General features: G+C 40.1%; 1 protein-coding gene across 1 annotated transcript in view; it reads left to right on the top strand.

Moving 5' to 3' along the window:
- ptpn1 (protein tyrosine phosphatase non-receptor type 1) overlaps positions 1–20,260 on the top strand; it is a 74,204-nt gene that overhangs the window by 43,984 nt on the left and 9,960 nt on the right. Inside the window, exons 5-8 of the mRNA XM_041224538.1 lie at positions 1,128–1,265; positions 1,363–1,572; positions 5,509–5,670; positions 19,832–20,037. Coding sequence (XP_041080472.1) covers positions 1,128–1,265; positions 1,363–1,572; positions 5,509–5,670; positions 19,832–20,037 — 716 coding nt within the window. The remainder of the gene's footprint in view (positions 1–1,127; positions 1,266–1,362; positions 1,573–5,508; positions 5,671–19,831; positions 20,038–20,260) is intronic.

Raw genomic sequence — 20,260 nt, 5'->3', positions numbered from 1 at the left:
ATCTGTGAACAAGACCTGTGGGTTTATGTTGACTCAGAAATGTCTTCATCTAGACAATGTGGGGAAGCTATAAAAAAGGCCAACGAGATGCTTGGATACATTGTGAAAAGTGTTGAATTTAAATCAAGGGAAGTAATGTTAAAACTGTACAATGCACTAGTAAGACCTCTTCTAGAATATTGTGCTCAGTTCTGGTCACCTTGCTGTAAAAAGGATATTGCTGCTCTAGAAAGAGTGCAAAGAAGAGCGACCAGAATTATTCTGGGTTTAAAAGGCATGTCCATATGCAGACAGGCTTAAAGAATTGAATCTGTTCAGTCTTGAACAAAGAAGACTCCGCAGCGATCTTATTTCAAGCATTCAAAATTCTAAAAGATATTGACAATGTTGACCCAAGGGACTTTTTCCACGTGGAAAAAGAAACAAGAACTAGGGGTCACAAGTGGCGATTAGAAAAAGGGGCATTCAGAACAGAAAATAGGAGGCACTTTTTTTTACACAATTGTGAGGGTCTGGAACCAACTCCCCCAGTAATGTAAGCTGACAAACTGGGATCCTTCAAGAAGCTGCTTAATGATATTCTGGGATCAATAAGCTACTAACAACCAAACGAGCAAGATGGGCCGAATGGCCTCCTCTTGTTTGTAAACTTTCTTATGTACACTTCAACACATACACACCCACTTCAGGCTGCAAAACTGGATCAACTTTACAGAAATATATGTTTTTCTGTTAAGTCATAGTATAAAAAGTAACCAAGAACTCCCAGAAGCACCTCACATGTTTCCTATTTCTGATGATGGGAGGTGCAGCATTGAAAGGTCTGAAAAAGACATTTGCCAATTTTTCACTAGGTATGAAAAAAAATACCAATAAAATGTAACACACGTTTAACATAACATGAGAGCTAAAAAGTAATGAATACATTTCACATGAGGTTTGCGGAATTTCTTTATTTGTTATGTGTACTTTAAGATGTAGATTAGCTCTAATTGAGATATAAATGTAAATATCGGCCAGCACCGCAACACTTCATTAGTATTCTCAAGACCTGAGAGTTTTGAGATCAAACAGCATCTAGCTCTGATGGGCTGCATTGCCTACTCTCATTATGCTCTTCTCCCCAGGTGAAGTGTGCCCAGTACTGGCCGCAGCGAGAGGAGAAAGAGATGGAGTTTGCTGACACAAACTTCAAGCTGACTCTGATCTCTGAGGATGTCAAGTCTTATTACACTGTGAGGCAGCTGGAGCTGGAGAACCTGGAGGTAAGCTCAGAGGAGCCAGGCTTCCAGTGACTGCCCTCCCTGTGGAATTGAATGTGTTCAATTGGAAAGTGAGTGTGCTGCTCCTCCTCTCCCCCAGACCCAGGAGACCCGTGAGATCCTGCATTTCCACTACACCACCTGGCCTGATTTCGGGGTCCCGGAATCCCCCGCCTCCTTCCTCAACTTCCTGTTCAAGGTGCGGGAGTCCGGCTGCCTGGGCTCGGAGCAGGGCCCTGTGGTGGTGCACTGCAGTGCAGGGATCGGCCGCTCCGGGACCTTCTGCCTGGTCGACACTTGCCTCCTACTGGTAAGAGACACAACTGCACACTTCACCACGCTTTCCATTAGATTGATCTTCGTGATTGGAACCAATGCTGCCGGAGCCTTTCTAGAAGCGGAGGGCCATGGTGAGTGTGCTTATTTTGAACAAAATGTACATAGTTACAAAACCCCAGGCTGGCTCTTCTAGTAACCATTGTTTAAAGCACCTCACTACCCATAGTCTCATATTACTACTGCTGCTGTTGAGGTATTGTCAGTCACAAATCTCTGTGTGTCTGTCTATCTATCTATCTATCTATCTATCTATCTATCTATCTATCTATCTATCTATCTATCTATCTATCTAATGTGTGTGTGAGGGAGAGAGAGTAAATATGGACTACAGAGGAGGGCTATAGTGGAAAATGATTGACCCGAGGGAAGACTGTTGTTACCGTCAGAGCTATAATGCCCGAAGCCGCAGGTAATATTAGTTTTCTTGAGGGGCGTTTTAATTTTACACTGAGCTGAGTCTGCAGTACAAATATATCAGTCAGTCAAAATAATGAGAGGCAAGGTTGGATAGTGAATATGACTTTACAGCCATAAATATTTGCGAGCCTTGTATTGTGTTTTTCACATATGGGGAGAAAATAACAAACATTTTTGGCACGAATATCATAGTGCTGTACACATAAAGAACTGAAATTAAAAAGGGTTATCTCAAATTTCTGAATTATCGACGTGACTTAAAGTTGTGGGTTTCAACAATTGAAAACCATTCCAGGTATCGTCTTCGAGGTGGTTTTAATTGGAGTTAACAATACAGTACAGACATTCAACATGAACTCAGGACTGGACGCTGGCTGTGTGAGCACTGACAATACAGTACAGACATTCAACATGAACAACATGGACTGGGTGCTGAATATAAAGATATAAGAACATTTCCAAGGCATTGAATATCCCCCCCAGAACACAGTAAAGTCCATTATTAAGAAATGGAGAGAATCTGGCACAACAATCTGACAGGCCGTCCTCAAAAACTGAGTATCAATGCAAGAAGAGCACTAGTCAGGGAGGCCACCAAGTGTATGGCAACTCTAAAGGAGTTAGTCTTCCACGGCTGACCGTATACAGTCTGCATACGGCAACAATAGCCTGGGTGCTTCACAAAACTGGCCTTTATGTGAGAGGCAAAAAGAAAGCCATTGTTGAAAAAAACTCACATCAAATCTTGGCTAGAATTTGCCAGAAGGCATGTGGAAGACTCTGAGACCAAATGGAAGAAGATTCTATGGTCTGATGAGACCAAAATAGAGCTTTTTGGCCTCAACGCTAAGCGCTATGTTTGGCACAAGCACGAGAACACCATCCCTACCGTGAATCATTGTGATGGCAGCATCATGCAATGGGGATGCTTCTCTGTGTCAGGGCCTGGAAAGCTCGTGAAGACAGAGGGCAAAATGGATGCAGCAAACTACAGAGAAATCCTGGAGGAAAACCTACTGAAATCTGCAAGAGACCTGGGACTTGGGAGAAGATTAACCTTCCAGCAGAACAATGACCCCAAACATATAGTCAAAGCCAAATTGCTGTTCACCAAAGGTCCCCATCCAACTTGACGGAGCTTGAGCAATTTTGCAAAGAAGAATGGGCAAAAATTGCAGTGTCCAGATGTGCAAAGCTGGTAGAGACTTGTCCAAATAGACTCATGGCTGTAATTGCTGCCAAAAGTGCCTCTACCAAATATTGAGTCAAGGGGGTGAATACTTATGCAATCAATTATTTTCTGTTTTGTATTTGTAATTAATTTAGAATAATTTGTAGATTTTATTTTTCACTTTGATATTGACCTTTTTGTGTTGATCAGTGACAAAAACTCCTAATTAAATCCATTTTGATTCCATGTTGTAGCACAATAAAATGTGGAAAAAAGTCCAAGGGGTTGAATACTTTTGAGAGCCACTGTAAATGTTCCAGTTGTTTGTCCACTTCGTGACTGCTTATTTTATTACAGTGTAACGGGCAGTGTTGTGTGACACTGCCGTTACAGATCCTGCCCTGTCATTGAGATGAGATGACGTTAAAAGCACTAAAATCATGACTGCAAACAAGCCTTGCTCTTGTGCATTGTGGTTTCTCCTCCATTCACACAGGGGCATCGAATGCCCAGTTGATTTTTATGCTGCATTGTATTTTCTGATACGTGTAGATGATGGAGAATTAATGGAGAATAAATGACTTTTGGGGATTTTTTATTATGTCTGCTTCATTTGTGTTTTATTTGCACATTGTATCAATGTGTGACGTAAGTAGGCAGAAAAAGTGATACGACAGACAGTTCAAAAGGTGACAACCTTTTCAATATAGGAGAAAAAAGATGATCAATCAATGTATTTGCCTTACAACAACATTTCCCCTGCACAGTGAAATGTCAAGGTTTGTAAACTAGCTGCAACCACATCTTTAACAAAACGTTCTTCAGATGTATTCTCCCATAACTAAAACATTTAATCATTTGCAGGAACAAAACATTTATAGGAAACTAGTGTTTCTGCTAGTTCTCTATCAAGAAATTGTACGGTTTTGTTATGTTACATTGTCTGTGGATTTTTCTTTGCAATGCTTTTGTATAATTGCAGCACACAGCAATACAATGCAGCAATTATGCAAAAATACCATAGTTGAAAATTGAAAATTTGTATATAACTGTGTACCAAACCAGACTAAAATAAACACCATACATGTGTCCATTTTACAATCTGCTTGCTCTGCTTTGAAATATGTATGCTTAAAAGCTCAAAATAATAATACAAAATGTCAAATGAAGGACTGGGAGTACTACTAGCATAAAACTTATTACCAAATGACTGTAGTGTATTCAACTCCACAGTGTATGAAGACTAAAGTGTTTAAATCAATATGATCTTACATGCTGCATGAGCCCTGGGCTGGAGTGATTACAAACGGTCCGCCCCGAGACGGGGCAGCATTCACACAGGGCAACAAGAACAGATCCGCCCCGAGACGTGGCAGCATTCACACAGGGTAACAAGAATAGATCTGCACCAGACAGGGTAGCTTTCACACAGGGCAACAAGAATAAATCTGCACCAGGGTCAACTGCCCAGACGAGCCGAGAGCACATGCTACAACAGAATTTACTTCATACTGCACTGTAAAATTGTGTTGGGTAAAGGCTTCTGTTAATTATTACTAACAGGCATTTAATCCTGCATCAGATTCCTCCATCCTAATACTGGAGTTTTGCGAGGCATATTGAAACATTAACACTGTAGGTGCCCACACAAAGTGGAGTGTAGCCCCTCAAATTTTTGCCTAGCCCCCCTCAGCTCCCTCACCAGGGAGAGCCTGGCACCGCCACTGTTAATAGGGTCACATTAGTCACAAAATATATTAAAAAGTATTAATCATAGGCATCAATTGGATTTTTAAATTAATGTTTTCAAGTACAAAAATGTTTCTATACATAAGCTTGTCAAAACCTAGCCCACAGTACAAATGCATTCGTTACAACTCATAAGAGAAAACAACATTCTGTGAACAAACTTCAACAAATATCCCAAAAGCATGGATTTTTATTTATTTATTTATTTATTTTTAATACTGAATTTTGACCATCCGTTAGTAATATTTCGAGTTATTGGAATTTTGTGAGTCAGCTTGTTCGATATGGGACACAAACAGATTTTAGGCTTTTGGCTGACAGTGATTTGGGGATGCTGTTCCAAACAGTAGTTACATCATATGTAATAAACTATAACATTAATATTATGGGTCAGATATATAGTACATGCAGAAGACAAAATGCTGCTTTGCAAAGTGGCACATTGGTAAGAAGCTGCTCTGACTTGTATAAAGGCAATTGGTTGATCTAGTCTGGCTTGCATACACCAATGGACACAAAGGGTATTATTTTTAAGCCCATGGACAGTAATGTCTCTTCCCTGTCTCCTAGATGTCCCTTCGTAAGGACTCCACCTCTGTTAGTGTGCGGGACGTCCTACTGGAGATGCGTCGATTCCGGATGGGACTAATCCAAACTGCAGACCAGCTGAGATTCTCCTACCTGGCTGTGATCGAGGGGGCCAAGAGCATCATGGGAGACCCGTCAGTGCAGGTGCGCAGCGCTGATTTCCACACATGTTATTATTAACTTGTTACTGTGTTTAGGATGTTTGCAAAAATAATCCATGTGGCACTTATTCCTTGAATACAGTAAAGTTTTTGACAGTGTTCAGGAGCTGCTTTTCAGTCCTAGTTGCATGCCATAGACAGAATGTAGGCTAGATCAGAAAGTCTCTTTACATCCATCTAGTGCACCACAGTGTACTGCCTGAAAACATAAAGGCAGCGTGTTTCTAAGTGGCAGATCGCTAGATGGCGCTGGCTTTTACGTGTGTAAAGTGGTATTTGTGGTATAAGTTGTCTGTATTAGAACATAAGAACATAAAGTTTACAAACGAGAGGAGGCCATTCGGCCCATCTTGCTCTTTTGGTTGTTAGTAGCTTATTGATCCCAAAATCTCATCAAGCAGCTTCTTGAAGGATCCCAGGGTGTCAGCTTCAACAACATTACTGGAGAGTTGATTCCAGACCCTCACAATTCTCTGTGTGAAAAAGTGCCTCCTATTTTCTGTTCTGAATGCCCCTTTGTCTAATCTCCATTTGTGACCCCTGGTCCTTGTTTCTTTTTTCAGGCTGAAAAAGTCCCTTGGGTCGACACTGTCAATACCTTTTAGAATTTTGAATGCTTGAATTAGGTCGCCACGTAGTCTTCTTTGTTCAAGACTGAACAGATTCAATTCTTTTAGCCTGTCTGCATATGACATGCCTTTTAAGCCCGGAATAATTCTGGTCGCTCTTCTTTGCACTCTTTCTAGAGCAGCAATATCTTTTTTATAGCGAGGTGTCCAGAACTGAACACAATATTCAAGATGAGGTCTTACTAGTGCATTGTACAGTTTTAACATTACTTCCCTTGATTTAAATTCAACACTTTTCACAATGTATCCGAGCATCTTGTTAGCCTTTTTTATAGCTTCCCCACATTGTCTAGATGAAGACATTTCTGAGTCAACAAAAACTCCTAGGTCTTTTTCATAGATTCCTTCTCCAATTTCAGTATCTCCCATATGATATTTATAATGTACATTTTTATTTCCTGCGTGCAGTACCTTACACTTTTCTCTATTAAATGTCATTTGCCATGTGTCTGCCCAGTTCTGAATCTTGTCTAGATCATTTTGAATGACCTTTGCTGCTGCAACAGTGTTTGCCACTCCTCCTACTTTTGTGTCGTCTGCAAATTTAACAAGTTTGCTTACTATACCAGAATCTAAATCATTAATGTAGATTAGGAATAGCAGAGGACCTAATACTGATCCCTGTGGTACACCACTGGTTACCACACTCCATTCTGAGGTTTTTCCTCTAATCAGTACTTTCTGTTTTCTACATGTTAACCACTCCCTAATCCATGTACATGTGTTTCCTTGAATCCCAACTGCGTTCAGTTTGAGAATTAATCTTTTGTGCGGGACTTTGTCAAAAGCTTTCTGGAAATCTAAATAAACCATGTCATATGCTTTACAATTATCCATTATCAATGTTGCATCCTCAAAAAAATCAAGCAAGTTAGTTAGACACGATCTCCCTTTCCTAAAACCATGTTGACTGTCTCCCAGGACCCTGTTACCATATAGGTAATTTTCCATTTTGGATCTTATTATAGTTTCCATAAGTTTGCATATAATAGAAGTCAGGCTTACTGGTCTGTAGTTACCTGGTTCAGTTTTGTTTCCCTTTTTGTGGATCGGTATTACGTTTGCAATTTTCCAGTCTGTCGGTACCACCCCTGTGTCAAGAGACTGCTGCATGATCTTGGTTAGCAGTTTGTAAATTACTTCTTTCATTTCTTTGAGTACTACTGGGAGGATCTCATCCGGCCCAGGGGATTTGTTTATTTTAAGAGCTCCTAGTCCCTTTAACACTTCTGCCTCAGTTATGCTAAAGTTATTTAAAACTGGATAGGAACAGGATGACATGTGGGGCATGTTGTCCGTATCTTCCTTTGTAAAAACTTGTGAAAAGTAATCATTTAATATATTTGCTATTTTTTTTTCTTCATCTACGATTTTGCCATTTGTATCTCTTAAACATTTAATCTCCTCTTTGAATGTTCGCTTGCTGCTGTAATATTGGAAAAACATTTTGGAATTGGTTTTAGCTCCCTTAGCAATGTTCATTTCTATTTCTCTCTTGGCCTTTCTAACTTCCTTTTTGACTTGCGTTTGCAGTTCCATGTACTCTTTCTGCGTACTTTCTTTTTGGTCCTTTTTTAATGCTCTGTAAAGTGCCTTTTTTCGCTGAATATTTTTTTTAATTGATCTATTAAACCATTTTGGCAATTTAGTTTTACATTTAGATTTGTCTACTTTAGGGATGTAATTGTTTTGTGCCTCTAGTACTACATTTTTGAAGAACAACCATCCTTCTTCTGTGGGTGTTTTCTCTATTTTACTCCAATCTACTTCTGTTAGTCTCTGTTTCATACCTTCATAGTTTGCTTTTCTAAAATTGTAAACCTTAGCTTTAGTCATTACTTTTGGGGTTTTAAAAAACACTTCAAATGAGACCATGTTGTGGTCTGAGTTTGCCAGTGGTTCTCTGACCTCTGTTTTAGTTATTCTGTCTTCGTTATTTGAAAAGACTAAATCAAGGCATGCCTCCCCTCTAGTCGGTGCCTTGACAAATTGTGTTAGGAAGCAGTCATTTGTCATTTCCACCATTTCTATTTCATCCTTCATGCTACGCACCGGGTTTTCCCATTTTATTTGGGGGAAGTTGAAATCCCCCATTAGTATGGCTTCTCCTTTGCTACACGCATTTCTAATGTCATTGTATAACAGATTATTGTGCTCACCGTCTGAATCTGGCGGTCTATAGCATGCTGCTATTATTATGCCCTTTGAATTTTTGTCCGTTATTCTGACCCATATTGATTCGGTTTTATTTTCTTTGTCCAGGTTTAACACCTGGGCTTCAAGACTGTTTCTTATGTATAGCGCTACCCCTCCTCCTCTTCTGTCCTGCCTGTCTTTCCTATACAGTGTATACCCACAAATATTATATTCGTCCCCATCACTCTCAGACAACCACGTTTCTGTAACACCTATCACATCATAGTTACCTGTTAGTGCAGTAGCTTCAAGTTCTAGAATTTTGTTTCTGATACTTCTAGCATTTAGATAAATACATTTAATGGTTGTCTTACCTGAGTTATTGTTCTTGTTTTGATGCGGTCTCCCTTCTGTTTTTTTGTTGATTTCTCCCCCCTTCCTTTCTAGTTTAAATGCTTCTGAACCTGCTCGAGGATCTTTTCTCCAAGTAGACTGGTTCCCTTGTTATTTAAATGCAGTCCATCCCGTCTATACAGATAGTCCTCGTTGTAGAATGTGGTCCAATGATCAAGATAGGTGAAGCCTTCCCGTGTGCACCACATCTTCAGTCATGCGTTTAGATTAATTATTTCCAGCTGTTCATATGGTCCTTTGCAAGGTGCAGGTAGTATACCAGAAAATACCACAGTTTTGTTTTTCTCTTTTAATTTCCTTCCTAGCGCTCTGAATTTATTTTACAGGGAATTTGGTCTGTCTCTTCCAATGTTGTTTGTACCGATGTGGACAACTACTACCGGGTCGTCTCCTGTTCATTCTAGGAGCCTGTCCACGTTCTCAGTGATGTGCTTGACCGAGGCTCCCAGAAGGCAGCACACTGTTGTAGTAAGGGGGTCCAAACTGCGAATTGAACTTGCTGTGTTTCTCAATATGGAGTCCCCAACAATCATGACCTCCCTTCTTTTTGCTGTCTGGTCACCACTGTCAATGGGGTCCTGGATGTTGTTCCTTTCATTCTCTTGGTTCTGCTCATCAAAATTCTGAAGTGACTGAAATCTGTTGGTTGTTTTGATTTCTGGTGGTTGTGTTTGACGAAGTTTCTTTTTTTCCCTGCTTCTGCCTACCTGAACCCAGCTGTTCTGACCTTCTGTCTCCCTGGTGGCTTTCAGTCTGTTAGGGGTGATGCAGACTTCCATGAATTGTGGGTGTGCCAGTTCCTCAAGATCCTGTTGCTGTCTCACTTCTTCCAGCTCCATTTCTAGCATACTTACTAGTTTATGCAAATCCTGGATCGCGCGGCACTTTACGCACACTTGGTTTAGCTCCGCTGGGTTTTCTCGGATTTCCCACATCAAGCAGGTGTCACAGATTACTGGCTTGAAGACCATGTTGAGGTTTTATTTTTTTTGAAGTTTAATTTCTTCTGCAGCTGTCAGCCTGCTTTCCAACTGCTTCTAAGCTGCTCTGTACTTTTCCACGCCTGTACTTCTCCCACTTGCTGTCACTGTGAAGACTGCCTCGTTTAACTGCGTTATTCTGCTGTGCTGTTGGCTCCTCCCCTCGCCCATGTCTCAGAACGGCGCTGAATTTGAATCAGCTGCTCCGAGTTTCAGCTTGTTTGTTATCAGAAAAACAAACGCGGCTGTTTGACTTTGAGCTGCTGCTGTGTTTCCCCAATGTCCTCTGTTTTCTGATTAAAGCAATTCAAGGTGCAATTTCTCCTTACTGCTTCTAAACTGCTCTGTACTTTTCCACGCCTGCACTTCTCCCAATCGCTGTCGCTTCCACTCGCTGTCACTGGGAAGACTGCCTCCTGGATTACAGTGGCTTGCGAAAGTATTGACCCCCCCTTGGCATTTTTCCTATTTTGTTGCCTTACAACCTGGAATTAATATTGATTTTTATTTGGATTTCATGTAATGGACATACACAAAATAGTCCAAATTGGTGAAGTGAAATGAAAAAAATAACTTGTTTAAAAAAAATTCTAAAAAATAAATAACGGAAAAGTGGTGCATGCATATGTATTCACCCCCTTGCTATTAAGCCTCTAAATAAGATCTGGTGCAGCCAATTACCTTCAGAAGTCACATAATCAGTTAAATAAAGTCCACCTGTGTGCAATCTAAGTGTCACATGATCTGTCACATGATATCAGTATATATACACCTGTTCTGAAAGACCCCAGAGTCTGCAACACCACTAAGCAAGGGGCACCACCAAGCAAGCGGCACCATGAAGACCAAGGAGCTCTCCAAACAGGTCAGGGACAAAGTTGTGGAGAAGTACAGATCAGGGTTGGGTTATAAAAAAATATCCGAAACTCTGAACATCCCATGGAGCACCGTATTAAAGTCATTATTAAAAAATGGAAAGAATATGGCACCACAACAAACCTGGCAAGAGAGGGCCGCCCACCAAAACTCACGGACCAGGCAAGGAGGACATTAATCAGGTAGGCAACAAAGAGAACAAAGATAACCCTGAAGGAGCTGCAAAGCTCCACAGCGGAGATTGGAGTATCTGTCCGTAGTACCACTTTAAGACGTACACTCCACAGAGCTGGGCTTTACGGAAGAGTGGCAAGAAAAAAGCCATTGCTTAAAGAAAAAAATAAGCAAACACGTTTGGTGTTCGCCAAAAGGCATGTGGGAGACTCCCCAAACATATGAAAGAAGGTACTCTGGTCAGATGAGACTAAAATTGAGCTTTTTGGCCATCGAGGAAAACGCTATGTCTGGCACAAACTCAACACCTCTCATCACCCGGAGAACACCATCGACAGGGACTGGGAAACTGGTCAGAATTGAAGGAATGATGGATGGCGCTAAATACAGGGAAATTCTTGAGGGAAACCTGTTTCAGTCTTCCAGAGATTTGAGACTGGGACGGAGGTTCACCTTCCAGCAGGACAATGACCCTAAGCATACTGTAAAGCAACACTCGAGTGGTTTAAGGGGAAACATTTAAATGTCTTGGAATGGCCTAGTCAAAGCCCAGACCTCAGTCCAATTGAGAATCCGTGGTATGACTTAAAGATTCAACTTGAAGGAGTTTTGCCTTGAATGGGCAAAAATCCCAGTGGCTAGATGTGCCAAGCTTATAGATACATACCCCAAGAGACTTGCAGCTGTAATTGCTGCAAAAGGTGGCTCTACAAAGTATTGTCTTTGGGGGGGTGAATACTTATGCACGCTCAAGTTTTCTGTTTTTTTTGTCTTATTTCTTGTTTGTTTCACAATAAAAAATATTTTGCATCTTCAAAGTGGTAGGCATGTTGTGTAAATCAAATGATACAAACCCCCAAAAAATCAATTTTAATTTCAGGTTGTAAGGCAACAAAATAGGAAAAATGCCAAGGGGGGTCAATACTTTCGCAAGCCACTGTACATCTAGTCTGTGTTACATGTCAATGGCAGGCAAGTGGAACAGAAGAGCAGCCTCTGAACTTAGTTGCAGAAACAAGTATTGGCCCCTAAGCTTATACCAGAATCCAAGGGAACAAATTAAAGATGAGCACTTAGTAACCCTTAACCATGCTCTAATGAAGCAACAAGCAAAATGCTACATTTTTTTGTAATTTAACAAATAATGTTTAGCAAAAAACTAAACTATTTGTTAATGACAGAAGTATTGCCACCCCTGCTTTAGTATTTCACGTGTGGTCCATTTGCTTTTATAAATATGTATTACTTGTCATGATGCACGTGCATCAACATCAGGGTTTCCCCTGGGGTCTAGATTTTTGTAGTCACTAGTGACTAATCCTTTCTAAAAACATTAGTCACTCCAGATATTCAGTAGTCACTACTGGCACAGAGCTCAAGTCTTCAAGGGTGTTGTGAATCCTGTTTTTTATTTTATACCTTAAATCACTGTTTTGACCAAAATAATTATTTAACTAAACAATTTTAATAATGTTCTACAGTTTAAATAAATTGGTCATGTACAGCTGTAAACTTTTAGAACATTAAAACTCAAAACCAGATTTGCCCTGAAAAGCTACCTATAGACACAGAATGCATTATGAAGCACTTATACCAGGATTTATTTATTTATTGCAATTATTTTGCAATATTTCATATGGCAATGGTACACAAATAAGTCAATATTTCATAACAAACTTATTTCTATATTCATTCCAGGTTTCCTAAATGAAAGTACAGTATTTCAGAATAGTGTTTACACTTTAGCTAAAATCAACCAGTCAATGGTATACAATAACATAAAAATGTAATTGTTTACTGAGTTTTACAATAAAGAAAAAAAAAAAAACATTGTTAGGATATTATATACTACAAATCATCTTCATTTTAACAAAACTGTATCTATTGTTTGGTACAGTATCCTTGCTTCACTTTCACAACAAGATTTTCAACTCCTCTCTGCTATAGGTTCAAACTACAACCCTGTGCTTTTTGTCCATACACCAATATCTGAAAGCCTTTTCAAAATTAAATTCAGATATTTTGTCAAGATCAGGCGTGTTTGAGTTGACAGACATTTGCATTAGTAGATTTACACGGCTCACTTTAAGTTGGTTTCCTAGGTCTGATTTTATCATGTTGTAGCGGCTAAACCCACGCTCACAGTCAACTGTTGACATCGGTATTACACTTACAATAGAAGCGTTTTTTGTTATGCACGAAGGGCTAGTTTTAAAATGATCACTGACCAACAGTTTTGACCATGTTGCTACAAATGTGTTTCTTCTGAAATTATCACTTAGCATTGTTTTCACTTTTTTCCACTCGCACAGTGCATCTCTTTCAGTCACAGGATCAAACAGTTGCTTTGAAAATGCTTTACAGATGTTTTAAAGTTCAGTTTCCACATAGGAGGAAAATTCACTAGATGCTGGTGCTGGTAAATGTCCTGGACCTAACACCAAAAACGCAGAGAAGATTTCACGACATTCGAAAGATTTGTGTATGTCTTCACACAGTGTCTAAAAACTGTTCAGTTTTAAAAATGTAGCCCTCTGTTCTTGACTGTCTTTAATTACATGACCAGACCATTCAAAGGTACCATTTGGTTCAGTTGGTGCAGTGGATCTGAAGTTCTTCAGGTTTTTCCCTGATTCCTCCAAAGCTGATAATGTAGAAGGTAAAGCCATGCTAACATAGATAAAGTCTATGTCTTGTTTTTGCGACACAAAATTCCAGTCACACCCATAACATCAGCCATGAAATGAACAGCAGGTATAAATTCATAAGTTTCAGTTAACTTTAAAGGCCGCTTGCAAGAGCACTTCCAGGTTGCTGCTCATCTTCCATTAACGCTGCCATCAGGGAGTCAAAGTTTTCTAGTACAGACTGCACTGAAACCTCAAGGCATAACCATTGGGTTTCACACACCTCTTTGAATTTCATCTGGGCTTTGGCTAAAACAAGTTGCATGTTTTTCAGGGTTTGCATTCTCTTCGGACTATGGCTGAAGTATTTATATATCAATCCCAACACCTCTTCAAATGAGATAATTTACATTATGACTAGCTTGACATACAGCCAAAGACAAATGGTGTGCAATGCACAGCAACAGAGATTGGACACACAGCCTTCAGTTTAACACCACCTCCCAATCTACCTGTCATCACCGACACACCATCAGTTGGCTATGGACACACATTTCTTTAGGTCAAGATTTTACTCCTGAAACACTTCAACAATTTTACTGTATATATGTTCAGCTGTTCAATCACCTTCAAGACTGCACACACACAAGAAATTCACAGATGGGTTACCATTTTTCAGGCATTTTGTGTAGATCATTAGAGTTTTTTCATTTGAACAATCAGTTGATTAATCTATCATTATTCCCATAAAATCAGTTAGAGTCAAGTCATCAATCAAATTTTCTAGGGCAGCCCTGTCGCTCTCTGCGTGTCCCTCAAGCTGTTGTCATGTGTGTACACTGTGTGATTATCCACAGAAAGGGTCTGTAACATTGATATTCCCTTCAAAAAATTGCAATAAAAAACACAGGCACAATTTTAGTTTAACGTAATATTCAGCAAATTGGATTAGACAGAAATACTATAGCATTTATTTGAGCAATTAATATTTGCATTCATAAAGATTTTCTAAAAAAAAATCTTCAAAATCAGAGTAACACAGTTTAGGTTTAGAACAAATAATGCTGTGTAAAAAAAAAACACACGCGTATAGTTTAAGGGAGGATGATATCCAGCACAGTAGCGATGCTTTGGGCAACAACATGACCGCATGTATTTTTTTATGTTAAATGGCAATCGCAGGCAGTTTGAGTTACTATAGTTAGGGCCCTGTGTTTTTCACGACTAATAATAATAATTATTTATTTATTTATTTATTTATTTATTTATTTTCACCCAACGTGTAAAATGTCAATTTCTAGTCAACTCGGAGGATCACACAACTCCCCCGACCGACCCAATGTAAATGTAACTGTGCAGAGCAGCAGGCGGGTATTTTTTCTATGCTGTCTCTTAATGTAATGTCTTTTGATGTACAGTTAGTTATTTTATTTTTCTAAGGTCTCTGTTTAAGTTAGAGGTTAACAGTTGGCTAAAAGTGAAAAAAAAGTCGTGAAACGCAGGGCCCTAATATTAGGCTACTACGTCACTTTATGTTAATTATTATGTTTTCATGATTTCGCTGGAAAAAAATTTGATCAAGTGTGAATTAGGTCCGTTCTTTGCAAGGTAATATGCAGTCTGCATAGCTGACATTACAGCGTGCTTCTCACGCAGTAGTGATGGCTCACTGTACATGGCTGCATTGGTCATGCTTCTGTTGTAGCAATGTGATCTTTTCTATGGCTGTGTTTTGTCAAATTGTCCTTTTAAGAAATGTCGGCAGCCTTTTGTGAATGTGTTGCATTTATTTGTAACAATGCAGTAAGTACAAGTTATCTGTGAAATTTTGGCATCATAGACAACCCATGGAAACAGTTTTCCAATAAGGCTGAAACATCATCTACAATTTTTTCTGTTTGTTCTAGTTCACTCTTGCTGTGGCTGTGCTGAAAAAAAAGGATTTTCTTCTGCAACATTTTACAGTATTTGCTAACAGTTTTGCTTTTTAATTCGCGCGCACAAGCTTACGCTTTCATTTTCAGTTTTGAGCAGAACTTTAGTAGTCGTGAAACGCAGCAGCAGAAGCTGTCAGATTGCAAAGAATAATGTGAGATCTAGTACAATCTCATAAAGCGGTCTGGGTTACCATGGTAACTGACACGCAACATGAAACTGAGGCGCTGGCAGCATTTACGTCGCTTACCACTCCATGAGAACGTTGCAGATTAAATGAATCGAGAGGCTGAGGCGCTGCTCTGATCAGCAGGAGTGATTCTGTGGTTTAACGATCCCTTCTTGAAGAGAGACATTGTGTGTGACTAACAAAAGGGATTTTTTTTATAGTACAAACAGAAACGATCGTCACTAGTGATGATTCCACTTTTATTTTTGTCGTTGCTTTCAAAAAACATTTGCAAATTACGAGCGACGGCAAAACCACTGATCAACATATGAAATGAACAGAATAAGAAGAGGTAATAAGATATTGTATGCTAATAAACTATAATAATAAAGTAACAGACAAGCTAACTGTAAAACTAAATTAACACAGCACCCTGACACATGTTAAAAAATGCAGCAGCAGCTCTAGATTAATTCAGAATACCTGTTCAAGAGCAATATTCAAAACATGCATAACATAATTTAACAATGTTAAAGCAACTCAGGAGAACGGACTATGCTAATTGCTTGCCGACTTTTTTTCAGAGCTCGAACAATTTCCAACTTTTGTAGCAAGAGAAACAGCTGTACTTTTCGCTGTTTGTTTGCATGCCGTTTTGTAGCGATGAGGTGCACTAGTGAAATCAGAATACAAAAAGTCAATGTTCTAGACGGCGGTTCTGAAAAGATTGAATAAGCCAATCCATGTGCCTCAAGATACTCGCGATGTCAAACGCACTGTTTAAGAACTGAAAACAAGTAAAATGGTCTAATTAAGCACATTATCGGTTCGATTAAGGATCTAGTTAAGCAATTGGAAGCTTGGTTGGAATGAAAACCAGCAGCCACAGGGTCCCCAGGACCGTTTGAGAAGCCCTGCTTTAGGTGGAGCATTTACAATTGACAGTCAGTTTCACCACAAGGGTGTTCTCTTAGGAGTAGTGTTCTCTTAGGAGGTGTTCCTATACGCGGAGACGACTATCCTTAATTTCCATGTTTTAAAAATCCTTCATGGTACAGTCGATACGGCAAAGCTTGTCGATTCGGCTCAATATCCAGATGGTGCTCCATAGCACTGCAGTGTTACAAGCACAGCACAGCACAGCTCAGCACACACGCTTGCATCATCGGTGTATGTTTCAGACAGAGCACCCTGGTCGCCAAGGCGACACAGCTGAGAATTCTTCCTCCGACATCCCCTCTGGTGTTGTCAGCGTTTCAGTTTCATTGTATTTTCATCTGCACTAACCCTGGACGAAGTGGTGGATACTGTAGTCCAGGGGCAGGCAATTCCGGTCCTGGAGGGCCGGTGTCCCTCCTGGTGTTTGTTCCAACTGACCAATTAAGCTTCTAATAAGCACGTAATTTAGGGTACAGTTGGAACAAAAACCAGGAGGGACACCGGCCCTCCAGGACCGGAATTGCCTACCCCTATGTAGTCCTTTTGAATTACATTACAACACATCCAGCAACACTATCTCCATTAGCCACCAGATGGCGCTGCTACTCTATTTGATATATTTCCTGACAGGAATGTCTAGAGAAGACAGACTGTCTGTCTTGGAATACCAATTTAGCATTTAACACAAATGCTTGCCTTTTCAGATATTTTAATGTCTTCAAAATAATTTAATTGATACCAAAGCCTAAAACAAATGACACTTGGTATGTGTTTTGAATGTAGATCCCTTTTTCTTTTTGAAGCTTGGCAAATATTTAATAGAGAAAAGTGTAAGGTACTGCACGCAGGAAATAAAAATGTACATTATAAATATCATATGGGAGATACTGAAATTGGAGAAGGAATCTATGAAAAAGACCTAGGAGTTTTTGTTGACTCAGAAATGTCTTCATCTAGACAATGTGGGGAAGCTATAAAAAAGGCTAACAAGATGCTCGGATACATTGTGAAAAGTGTTGAATTTAAATCAAGGGAAGTAATGTTAAAACTGTACAATGCACTAGTAAGACCTCATCTTGAATATTGTGTGCAGTTCTGGTCACCTCGCTATAAAAAAGATATTGCTGCTCTAGAAAGAGTGCAAAGAAGAGCGACCAGAAATATTCCGGGCTTAAAAGGCATGTCATATGCAGACAGGCTAAAAGAATTGAATCTGTTCAGTCTTGAACAAAGAAGACTACGTGGCGACCTAATTCAAGCATTCAAAATTCTAAAAGGTATTGACAGTGTCAACCCAAGGGACTTTTTCAGCCTGAAAAAAGAAACAAGGACCAGGGGTCACTAAATGGAGTTTAGACAAAGGGGCATTCAGAACAGAAAATAGGAGGCACTTTTTTACACAGAGAATTGTGAGGGTCTGGAATCAACTCCCCGGTAATGTTGTTGAAGCTGACACCCTGGGATCCTTCAAGAAGCTGCTTGGTGAGATTTTGGGATCAATAAGCTACTAACAACCAAACGAGCAAGATGGGCCGAATGGCCTCCTCTCGTTTGTAAACTTTCTTATGTTCTTATGTTTTTATGATCTGTGGGGATCCAAGCCAAATGTCTTTTATGGGGCTTTTCCCACAGTCTTAAAGTCCCAGTCAGATTTACTTAAATTTGTATATTATCTGTACAATATTTAAACATGTATGCATTATAGGGTTTTGTTGTTCACACCTCCTACCTGCTGTACCCGTCGTTTTCTTTGGGCCGCCACTTTTCAAGCGTTTAGTTGGATTTCTTCTGTGGTGCTTCTTGATTATTGCTTTGATTGTGGGTTTTGCTATTCCATATTCCTTTGACACTGCACTGTAGCCATTGCTTTTGTAGTTTTGCTAAGAGTGCTTTTTCAAACATGAATCCAACTTATTTTGTCTTCGATCTTTTATTTTTCTATAAGATTGTTTGTATTTTTGTCTATCTTATTGATTAATGGTTAATGTTCACCAAATGCTTGTATTTAACAGGTGTTTTTCAATGATCTTCTGTTAAGTGTAGGGTGCCAATACTTTTGTCTGCGACTCCTAGATGAAAGCATTTTCACACAGATAGTGTTTATAACTACTTGCTATTTACCCAAACCCTGTCTTAAAATCATGTCCAATGATCCTGTGAGAGAGAGAGAGAGAGAGAGAGAGAGAGAGAGAGAGAGAGAGAGAGACGGCAGCAAATACAACAAAGTCAGAAATATTTACTACCCCAAATTCATCAGCCAGGCTCCTGGCTTCCACCACTTAGACCAGGAATCCCAATTAAAAATAATCCTGGGAGAGAATAAAGAAATGGCTAAGATTGCTGCGGAATTTATAACCAATTGCCACAAAATTAGGGACAAAATATTAATTTAAAATGTAAATAACCTTGTCTCATAATATTAATTTTCTCTTTTTTAAAAAAAATATATTTTCTAATGTATTTTTGTTCTGTAAATGCTTTGGCAATACTTGCATAACATTGTCATGCCAATAATGCTAGTTATGAATTTGAGAGAGAGAGAGAGAGACGTTTAAAGTGCACGTTACTGCTATCAGTTTGGTATGGACCGATGCAAACCGCACGGTAATCATAGCAAACACAGACCCTCCAAGAATAAAGGTGCACATTTGGATCCCACAATAGCTAAAGTAACGCCTTCTTTTCTTTTTTTTTTTTTTTTTAACACCAAAAAATATAACAGAACTCACACTTACAGGTCAGTTAGGGATGACAGCATGGAGTCTGTGTGTGTCTGAGGGATGACAGCATGGAGTCTGTGTGTCTGTTTGAGGGATGACGGCATGGAGGCTGTGTGTCTGACTGTGAGGGATGACAGCATGGAGTCTGTGCGCCTGTCTGAGGGATGACGGCATGGAGTCTGTGTGTCTGTCTGTGAGGGATGATGGCATGGAGTCTGTGCGCCTGTCTGTGAGGGATGACGGCATGGAGTCTGTGCGTCTGTCTGTGAGGGATAACGGCATGGAGTCTGTGCGCCTGTCTGTGAGGGATGACGGCATGGAGTCTGTGTCTGTCTGTCTGTGAGGGATGACGGCATGGAGTCTGTGTCCGTCTGTCTGTGAGGGATGACGGCATGGAGTTTGTGCGTCTGTCTGTGAGGGATGACGGCATGGAGTCTGTGTGCTTGTCTGTGAGGGATGACGGGCCTGGAGCACAGTCTGGTGTGTCTGAAGCACAGTCCTCTGTGTCTGACTCTCCCAGTATGACTTGTGTTCTGTCTGTTTAGGAGTCTTGGAAAGAGCTCTCCAACGAGGAGGACACTCCCCCCGAGTTCACTCCTCCCCCCCCACGCCCTCCCAAGCGCATCGGTGTGGACGCACCTAATGGCAAGACTGCTGAACCAATCGTTTTTTTCCCTCCGGCATCGAGGGTGGAGTTTCCAGAGGATGAGGAGCCGAAGGAGAGACTGGGTTCTGAGCCACTCGTTGCTAGGTAACTAAGACTGTAACCTAAACTATAGGGTTGTGTTCAAAGGTTCGCTGGTTTGATGTTGACCCTGTCAGTGCCTTGTGGCCCTGGAGAGAGTCCAATGAAGAGCAACCAGACAAATGCCAGGGCTTAAGGAATTGTAGCTAACAAAATAATTGCATGAATGTGGCCTGCATTGCACTTTCATTAGCTAAGCAGATCTGAAGAGTGCAGTTTTGAAAGAAAT

Source organism: Polyodon spathula, chromosome 23 (assembly GCF_017654505.1).
Source record: "Polyodon spathula isolate WHYD16114869_AA chromosome 23, ASM1765450v1, whole genome shotgun sequence".
In the NCBI taxonomy this organism is placed as follows: Eukaryota; Metazoa; Chordata; class Actinopteri; order Acipenseriformes; family Polyodontidae; genus Polyodon; species Polyodon spathula.
This window is presented reverse-complemented; position numbering and strand designations above follow the sequence as displayed.